The sequence below is a fragment of the Dendroctonus ponderosae genome, unplaced genomic scaffold, assembly GCF_020466585.1.
Source record: "Dendroctonus ponderosae isolate FM_Combo_2020 unplaced genomic scaffold, Dpon_F_20191213v2 Dpon_F_20191213_6, whole genome shotgun sequence".
Classification (NCBI taxonomy): Eukaryota; Metazoa; Arthropoda; class Insecta; order Coleoptera; family Curculionidae; genus Dendroctonus; species Dendroctonus ponderosae.
In genome coordinates, this window is record NW_026018814.1 from 3,819,964 (window position 1) to 3,830,271 (window position 10,308).

Here is a 10,308-nt window from a genome sequence, read left to right on the forward strand (position 1 = left end):
AACTTCTTGAATTCAAGCATTTTTTGAGAAAACTGCAACATTTCCTTATCGATGGTTCACTTTCTAAAAAGGCCATTTAGTTCTCTTTGGAATGGATGTACAAATGATTTTTTTGCTTCCGAGAAACATGCTCATTTTGCTTCTGAGAAACATGCAAAACGGGACGGAAAACATAAAATTTTGCAATAATCTTACGCCACCCTTGCACAAAACGACAATAATTTTTCTAATTTCATAGACAACATCAGACTGTATTTTTTCTACATACCCCCCCCCCTGAATTTAAAGCTGGATCCGCCCCTGTCCGTGTATATAAAAATTCGATTCCCATTTATTTAGTTTCCAAGCATTTATTCAAGTGAAAACTAGAGTATGCAAATTAATCTTGATCGCATTAGTTGAACCCGGTGGGGCGAAAAGTGTGCGGACTTTGGGGTTTTGATTCAGCAGATTCTCGCTTAAGTAAAATAATTCTCCCCTCAAAAAGTCACTTTGAAGCTGGCAGCGCTGCACTTTGGGACTGTTGAGCTTCGGGATTTTTAGCCACGTACCGTTGTAATGAGTGTGGAAGTGGATAAGAAAATAATCCTATTTGGATGGGCCAAAGATGCAAAGACCAGCACTTGATTTTTTTTTCAAGCGAGCGAATATCAAATGTACTTTCATAACTAGATCGCAAAAATGTAAAGTTCACGAGTTTGTCCAAGTTGGCAAAGTTTCCTTTGGCTGACACAATAAAACTATATCAATAACCGCTTATTAGTCCAAGCAGCGTTACATGGATTTAATGCTTTTAGCTGATTAGATAAATACCCTGCCTCACGTGACGAATTAACGCAGTGATAACATGGATTTATTGCTCGACCGACGGGAAAATAAATAAGTTTCAATTTAGCAGCGATGAACGAGAAAACTGGCATAAGACAAAGTTTTGTGTGCATTCAATTGTTGCACAGCCATTTTGAAATAAAAACGATCGTTTCGATCTGTCCATGAAAGCAAATGTCCCTTTGCTTTGAACTTTCCATGCTCCTTAGAAAACGCATTACGAAAGAGCAACACCTTGAAAAACCAACGCAAAATCCGTACTTCCTATTGGTCAGCAGTATACCCCGATCAATCACCCATTGATTGTGGTTGGGCCTGGACTCAACCAATCGCCCACAAACTGTTACACAAGGAAAAGTGTCTGTGTGAAAAGGTGCAACAGCATCTGATTGCTACTCTTCTCAGGAATAATCACCCAAAATTTCCATAAAAAAATTTTTCTTTGTTAAATCCTTTTTTCCCAAAGTTTCCTTTCAACGGAACCCTTGGATTATTTTAAAGTTGATTTCTACTGAACTATATTTTAACACCTAAAAAAGTCACCAGATTTTTTATGAGCAACGTTTTTCCATTATCGAAACTTAAAAAAAGTATGAAGTAATGGGAAATCTCGCTGCCTTAATCGACATTTTTTATACATTTTATGAATGTAAAGTCCATTTTTCTGATTACTGGCTGGCTCCACTCTTAAAGTTCCCTTGCTATAAATAAACAATAACCACACATGCCGGATCTCCATAAACAATTTAATTTTACGACATTGGCGCCTCTGTATATCAATCTGCAAGGTAAGAAAAATAGCAGCGTTTTACAGTAATGACTGCCAGCCATTAGATTTATTCGCTCTAAGTAACTGATAAATGTCTAAATATATGCCCGCATATTGACTTTTCTTATTTTTTCGCCCCACTTTAAATCTGAAACGATATGCAAAAATACTTTATCAATTAATAGTCAGCAGGCACTTTTAGAGCAGAGTCAAGTGCCTGAAATGCAACAAGCAGCAGAGGACAATTAAATTAATGGAAAAGGCTCATCCCACCACAGGATAAAGTGGCCATTAAAACAATTGATTTTCGAGCTGAAATAAACACCCTGAACAGGTGGCTCGATTCCAGGCAAAGAAAACACCAGAAAATATGTAAACCTCCCTGTCTTTGTGGGACAAACAGAAAAATAAACTGTACGTGTTTTCTTTCGGATCTTTTGACGGTGCTCATCAATCCAACATTCAAACAAACACGTTTTTCTCTAACGGTTTATTGAAAAAGTCGTAACAATCGATCAGAAAAAGATGAGCGATTTCCCAGTGAAATACACGTCAAAACATTTCTCTTTGCTTTTTCAACAGGCTCATCACAGCTCTGGATCCTGGTCTGATCCGAGCCATGCTCTAACCAAGTTCAAATGATGCTAATGACAAGTTTGTCCCTCGTCAGTATCTTGAAGGCAATATTTTTTCCATCACATGTCCATTAGAATTCCATTTCAAGCAAGCAAATTTCAGCGCTGCCCTCCGTTTGTTTACTGAGGATTTCATTAAAACAGTCCTATTTTGAGGATAAACGTATCTATCCAAGTGAGGCTTAATCTTTTGGGGATCTATCTGCTTGGGCCTCGAATAACAAAGGGGCTCTAAGGGCTTGTTTATTACCTGAGGGTGTATTTTGGAGTCTAGGTCAGAGCAGTCGTTATGCCAGAAATACCCAGGATTTTTGTCGAGCAAGAGGGAAGCTTACAAGTTTATAACAGATAGATACAGTTTCTTCCAACGATTTCAGCGATTTCATAATGGCAAAGAAAACAAATTAAGTCCCCGTTTGAAGCATAATTAAACGATGCTAAACAAACATACCGTCAATTCTTTCATCGTCTATATTAATGGAGGAGTTATTCAGGAAAGCAAACATTTCTCTTTCAACAGACAATAAAACAGTAAAAGCGACAGGAATAGTAAATAAATAGTAGAAGTCTGCGGCATTAAAAAATATGTATCAAAGCTAAATAAAATAAACTTGGCAGCTAATTTGATGATTTATGGACTGAGGGGGATTAACACCTTAGAAAAACTTTAAATAAAGTCGCCCGGAAAGCAGTAATGAGGAAAAATGGCCATAGAAATTCTTCCTTTTACAAGGAAAATTGCTGAAAGTTGTCGAAGGAAACAGACAATTTATTTAAAAGCGCCTGGAAATACGCTTTGTTCGCCTAATTTTTTGTATCGTTTCTTGTTCTATCAATTAAATAATAATTAAGCAAGTTTTAGATCAGATTACAATCGACTGTCGCCGTTTACTTTTTCCTACGACTTTATCGATGCCTTTACTTTATAATTAAGAAAAAAGTTAATTGAGCCTTTAATCCCATTTACTGCTAAATATTTGGGATTCATTCAAATTTTCCAGGACAATTGACAAATTAAGGACCAAATAACTTTAACTAACTGTCGAAGCAGAGTAAATTGATCTTTAAGCTGGATAGTTTGAAGCACCACGTCGCCTACATCAAGCCTGGGAACATTACAAGCCGAATCCATTACCGACTCTAGTTGCCGGAAAATTATTCTACCGGTTGATTTTCCGCAGCACGAAAATCACGCGGAGTTCGATTTTCCCGAATAAATGTACTTTTTTTGGAGAATTTTTGGACGCTTTAATGGGGTGATGTGATGGTTTGGGCCTTTCTATGGCCCATTACTTGTGAAAAGACCCTCAGCAACTTTGCCTTAACTGGAAATATTTTGTTAATCCAATATTGTTTCCAACATGAATTTTCGAATAGAATATTATTATAATACATGGATGGTTATGGAGAAGTGCTCATGCAAGTGTCTGGTCCGGTAAACTTGTTCTAAGCACATTAAGTTTTAGCCTGAGTTAGACAATAATGCAAAACTGATCGCCGATATCTGCAAATTCCGAAATATTCGTTCAATTTATGAAACTAAACCAAAAAATAGTGATACGGACAGTTTCTGTAAGACTGAAAATCTCTGATTTTTATTGACTCTCATTTGCCCAGAATACAGATGTAAAATTTACGCATTATCAACCCACACTCTTTCGATACTACATAAGGTTTGTTTAGATTCGTAATAAAACATTGATAGGATTTCGAGTAGTGTTAAATGGGCTTTTAGGTATCGATTTTTATTGCCGGAGCTCTTTGCATTTATTATATTTTTTCAGTCTGCGGAACTCTGCTAATGATCGTTTAGACATAGACGCCAGCGATCCGAAGACTTTGAACTTGGCAGGTGCTTTCTATTGATAAGCTGATGTCTATTTAATGAGCTTGTCGAGCTTGGAAATTAACGAAAAAAAAATGGAAAAATAACGCAGTCGGTGAGTTAAGGGAATTAATTCAAATATTCAAGATAATCATCCAATAATATTATTTGTACTTTAAACTCATCGAACCAAAAGTCTAAGTGCCTTTCAGAAATAATTTGGAAATATTCCACTGCTGGTCTTAACTTCTAGACTGCGATATTTTCGAATTGTCGGCTGTTTTCAAGATGTAAGAAGGTCAGGAAAGTGAATAATTCAATTATTTACTTCTTAAGATGTTTCTTTGATAATGTGGAAGGAACACTGAAATGTAATTTGCCGAATAACTTCTAGGAGAACCGTTGACGACAATGAATATCTAATCTACTAAAAGGTTTCAACAAAAGAAAACAACTTTAATCGTTAGATAGAGAATTGAAAATTCAATCCAGACATAATAACATGAGTGCGGAAATTCCAGAAGTTTCGACTCAGAAATGTAAATTTCAATATCAAACACTTAGGTGCAAGATTAAGGTGGAAAGACTAAGGTGCAGGCATCAGGAAATGTTGGCGGTTTTCTCAAAATGGTCTTGATTTCAAGAAGTTTTAGATTTGCTTGTTTTTTTTGAGTTGCAAAATCGACTCAAACACGACGCTGCTTGTTTCGAAATTTCTCGAGACCCATTTGAGCCACAAAAATCGTTTTGGCATCGTTGGATAGAGAATGGAAAATTCAATCCAGACCTCACAACATGAGTGAGGAAATTCGAGAAGTTTTGACTCAGAAATCGAAATTTCAATATCAGACACTTACATGCAAGATTATGCCAAAAATTTCATGTTTTCCGTGCCGTTTTTGCTCGTTTCTAGGAAGCAAAATGAGCAAGAACTCAAATTTTCACATCATTCCAGAGAGAACTAAATGATCTTTTTAGAAAGGGAAGCGTCGATAAGGAAATGTTGGCAGTTTTCTCAAAAAAGTATTGATTTCAGGAAGTTTTAAATTTGCGTGTTTTTTTTTGAGTTGCAACATCGACTAAAACATGACGCTGCTTTTTCAAAGTTTTTCAAGAACCATTTGAGCCAGAAAATCCGTTTTGGCATCCTTTGATATATAATTTAAAATTCGATTCGGTCATAACAACATGAGTGAGGAAATTCGAGTAGTTATGACCAAGAAAGCGAAATTTAAATCTCATAGATTGGTACAAGGGGGGTCATGTAGTAGAAATTGAGTTTTTTGTTGTCTATGAAATTAGAAAAGTTATCGATCGAATATCGAAATAAGTTCCTGAAAAGAAAACTATTTAACTAAACCGGTTAACAAAAACTAAAAGTTTGCTGAAACACTTAAAGAATGGCGAAACAGGAAAAGCGGCCAAGCGATATTTATTGGGCAGATCGTAAAAAAGCCCGGGCCCTCAACGGAAAAAGCATCATAAACCTGTGCATATAAAGCGCGATAAACATTGAAAAACTATTAAAAATACATAAAAATTCCTCATTTATTCGGTTGCTTTATTGCGCTACTGCTATTTGAGCGGAAACGCTACACCTGATACTCCAGCTTCCTATGATACTTTAGGGAACCAATACTTCCGGTGAAATAAAAACTGGTAACACTTTGAAATGTAGCTGGTTTCATAGAGAAATCTGATTAATATTTTCCAGGGTAATGGATTGCAAGTTATTTAGCAAAGCATTAAAAATGAATCGATGTTCCACTCTCGTATCCCTTTGTTGTTAACTACTTTATTGGTTTATTACAACATTGAAAAAAGGTTGTTAAAATCAACTTACTTTGATTCGTCTTTAGCTGTCGGCTTGAACTTGGAACATTCTCTCTTGTGGAAAGTTGCCTCGATCCAACTTCTCGCGGGAGCCTGGAAATATCAAACTCTAGCTACATGTTGACATACAAACTTCTCAATATTATATAACCATGCATGCGTATAATGTAATTAAACAGGGTGAGCAGAACTTTTAAATATAAATGAAAACAACTGCGTTTTCAATAATTACCAGATCAAATGACTCAGCCACCACTATGGCTGCGGTTTAGCGAAAATCCATACCTACTTGTCGTCTGAATGTATTTTCCCAAGTTCGCTGATTTCTAATTAGGCGAAGTCATTAATAAATCTGGTGAAATTAATATCGCCCTTGGAGGAGCGTACTTTTGACTCTTTAGGAATTGAAATTGATGAAGGGAACATAAACGTTCATTACAACCCGAGAACCTGAAGTCACTGACCATGCAGCTAAGTTTCTATTAAAACACATAAATTACGGTTCTAAAAGCCCCGCTCATCATCAAGTTCGGCAATTCTACTAATTGCAGATTGCCTGTTAAGATAACGCTAATTTGATATTTGGAACTGAATACACTTCGGTAATAAGTTGGAACTTTCCATTGAAAAGTTGCGTCTCGATGTGCAAAAATATCAAATTTAGTCCGACTCAATTAAACTGTTTAGCTGGAAAGTTCCGTAATGGGTGTCGTCTGCATTGTCTAAATTTGCCTCATTAGGGGTGGAAATACAGTGATGGGTCGTTAAATAAACATAACTGGGTTTAATGGAGATGATAAAATAATCTCTATCCTAGAATGGATAAGAACAACAATACAACATTCAAAGGTTAGTAGCCACGACACCACACCAAAGTAGAGTTAGTCATTGAATCATAGTTAAGCACAAAGAAACAACAATTTCTCCAGCTAAACTTACTGAACTAAAATCGTTCGCTACTGGCCACAAAAACGTGGATAAAGAATTGACTAGCGACTCGAATAGACCACGGGGTCGCTGAAAGAAGTAAGGAAATCACACATGTTAATACTAAGAAGAACTGCACTAGAACAGAGCAAAGATTAATTGTTATTAAAATAAAACTGAAGTTGGAAACCCGGAAAAATGCAATTATAGGTACGCAAATAGTAACTTCTGAACAGAGATCGTCACCGGATGGTAACCCTCTCTCTATTAGGTCAATGATGCTGCTGTTTAGTTCGGGTTGCAGGTCAATAATGGAGATTTTTTAAAGTGCACAGGAGGTAAAAGTAAGTAACAAACAAATCTACCACCCAAACCCAAGCTAAAATAACGCTAAGGTGCATCTTTTGGAAAACTTACTGCACTAAATTCGTTTACAGCCGGCCACAAAACTGTCTTTAAGGAATTGGCTATTGATTCGAATACCCCGTGACGACGCTGAAAATAGCAAGGAAATGACAAATGTTAGTGAGACAAAATATAACAACCATACAAATCGATACTGGGAAAATGCCATAAAGACAGCATATGGACTTCGTCACAGTCGATCATATCATTATAATTGCTAATGCACATTTACCGATAGCTATTCGGTTGCTGTCAGGTAAACATGGATATCGCTGTTGGATATGCTAATAAATATTTGCCGATAATAAAGCTATTGGTAGCCGTATTCAATAAGCATGCTAATAAGACAAACACAGCGAACGCTCAACTGATTATGATAACATTTATACTGGATAGATTACATGTAAATCAAACGGTCATAATGGAATTCGAATGAAAAAGTTGCTACTTGCTCTTGTTTAGAAGTCAATTTTAGATCAACATTTACTAAGTTGTTACTAAAATCAAGGCTTAATAGGAATCCTGAGATAGAACTTCCTGAAATCATCAAGTGTCGGTCAAGAGACCAACAAAGTCAATTCCAACGTATTCTCTCGTAAAATATCCTTTGCTTAAGCATAATAAATACAAAAGTATTTAGTTCCTAAGAGGTTTGCTTCGGAAATTTAAGAGGGTTATTATGGCAGGGGCTTATTACTCAAAAGAGGACGGAAATTGTTCAAAGATGTTCAAATTTCCGTCGAGGAAAATGTGCATTTATAATTCACATGTTAAATTTTAATCCTAGTACAATTGAGCTTAAGAAGAATTTAAAGCAGATTGCGTAAAATAATAAACCCTTTTATTACTCTAGAATAAGTGGAATCAATTCCATAAATTTTTCAAAAGTCCATCGAAAATCGCCCGTCGCAACCGCACGAAATGAATGTGAAAATCAGTGAAAATTTCCAAAAATATCTCTGATGATGCCAGCGAATCGAAACTTTTACACGTTTTAGGCCCAACTCTTCTGCATTTAACGCATAAAACCCGAAATTGCCAGCTTTTCTGGTTGTGACGCAATTAATTTTTCAAAAGTCAATCGCAACGGCACGTAATGACAGTGTAAATCGCCAAATTTTTTAAGATTCCAAAAAAATCTTCGATGATGCCAGTGAATCGAACCTTTCACGTGTTTTAGGCTCAACTCTTCTGCATTTAACGCAAAAAAACCGAAATTGCCAGCTTTTTCGGTTGAGACGTAATGAATTTTCCAAAAGTCCATCGCAACCGCACGTAATGAAAATGAAAATCGCCAAACCTTGAAAATTTCTAGAAACATATTCTTGAGCAATTCGAAACTTTCACGTGCTTTAGGCTGAACTCATCTGCATTTAACGCAGAAAAAAACCGAAATTTCCAGCTTTTCTGGTTGAGAAGCAATTCATTTTTCAAAAGTCGATCGCAACAGCACGCAATCAAAGTGAAAATCCACTAACTTTGAAAATGTCCAAAAAGTCCCTGATGATGCTAGCGAATCGAAACTTTCATGTGTTTTAGCCCCAACTCTTCTGCATTTCACGCAAAAAACTTGAAATTTACAGCTTTTCTGGTTGGGACGCAATTAATTTTCTTTTAAGTGAAAATCCACAAACTTTGAAAATTTCCAAAAATATCCCCGATGATGCCAGCGAATCGAAACTTTCACGCGTTTCAGACCCAAATTTTCTGCGTTTAATAAAGCAAAAAACCCACAACTTCCAGCTTTTCTGGTTGAGACGCAAGTAATTTTTCAATGGCCCTTCGCAAATCGCCTGTCGCAACCGCACGTAACGAAAGTGAAAATCCGCAAACTTTGAAAATTTCCAAAAAAGTCCATGCGGATGCCAGCGAATCGAAACTTTTACACGTTTTACCCCCAACTCTTCTTCATTTAACGCAAAAAACCCGAAATTTACAGCTTTTCTGGTTGTGACACAATGAACTTTTCAATTGTCCATCGCAACCCCATGTAATGAAAGTGAAAATCGCCAAACTTTGAAAATTTCTAAAAAACCACTAATGATGCCAACGAAGGCAAACTCTCACGTGTTTTAGGCCAAAATTTCCTACATTTAAAGCAAAAAACCCACAATTTCTAGCTTTTCTGGTTGACACGCAATTAATTTTTCAAGGGCCCGTCGCAAAGCGCGTGTTGCAACCGCACGTAACGAAAGTGAAAATCCGCAAACTTTGAAAATTTACAAAAAAGTCCCTGATGATGTCAGCGAATCGAAACTTTTACACGTTTTACCCCCAATTTTTCTTCGTTTAACGCACAAAACCCGAAATTTACAGCTTTTCTGGTTGTGACACAATTAATTTTTCAATAGTCCATCGCAAATTGCCCATCGTCACCGCAAGCAATAAAAGTGAAAATCCACACTTTCAAAATTTTCAAGAACATCCCGGATGATGCCAGCAAATCGAAACTTTCACACCTTTTTCGGTCGACTCTTATGCATTCAACGCAAGAATCCCGAAATTCACAGGTTTTCTGGTTGGGACGCAATGAATGTCTCTGTCTTTATCAGCATTTTCATATGAAGTAGTAAGCATTGAGCGAGAATGCATGGCCAAAAGGTAGAATAAAACCTCGCGATAAGGCTAATTTATGCTGGAAAAGTTCAGCATTGCAGACTAGAAGCAAACTTAATGCACCACCCCCACGGAACCAGCCGTATGATATTTCTGAAAAGAAAATCCACTTGGAAACTTAGGCAAATAAGCCACGTTTCTTGTATGCGGCTTCGAAGATTAATTAACTGGCACAAACGAGTTTTTCTATGGTAATCAATTAATGCCTAGTACTAATGCCATGCAGATTTTTTGAAAAATGTAACAAAAGTAAAAACGTGTGCATTTGTTCTTGGATAATATTTTACCATTTTAAGGAAAACTCGCAACTTGGTCAATCTGTCGATTCCTATCCGTCTCCTAATGCATTATCTGGAAATAGAATATATAATTTAGGAAGTTTTAGATTTGCGTGGTTTTTTTTTTGAGTTGCAAAATCCACTTGAACATGACGCTGCTTTTTTCGAAGTTTCTCAAGAACCATTCGAGCC

The 10,308-nt window shown here is 36.5% G+C and overlaps 1 protein-coding gene across 13 annotated transcripts in view; it reads right to left on the reverse strand.

Moving 5' to 3' along the window:
* Window positions 1-10,308, reverse strand: part of LOC109534117 (transient receptor potential cation channel trpm) — a 45,975-nt gene that overhangs the window by 21,940 nt on the left and 13,727 nt on the right. For 6 of the 13 annotated variants that reach the window (XM_019899682.2, XM_019899681.2, XM_019899683.2 and 3 more), the window contains 2 exons: window positions 7,235-7,312; window positions 5,901-5,983 (listed from right to left, as the gene is read on the reverse strand). The exons of 1 other annotated variant lie outside the window; for it this stretch is intronic. In XM_019899682.2, coding sequence (XP_019755241.2) covers window positions 5,901-5,983; window positions 7,235-7,312 — 161 coding nt within the window. Of the gene's footprint in view, window positions 1-551; window positions 735-5,900; window positions 5,984-6,829; window positions 6,908-7,234; window positions 7,313-10,308 lie in introns of those variants that run through there. 6 more of the 13 variants (XM_019899686.2, XM_048667709.1, XM_019899685.2 and 3 more) reach the window with 3 other exon arrangements.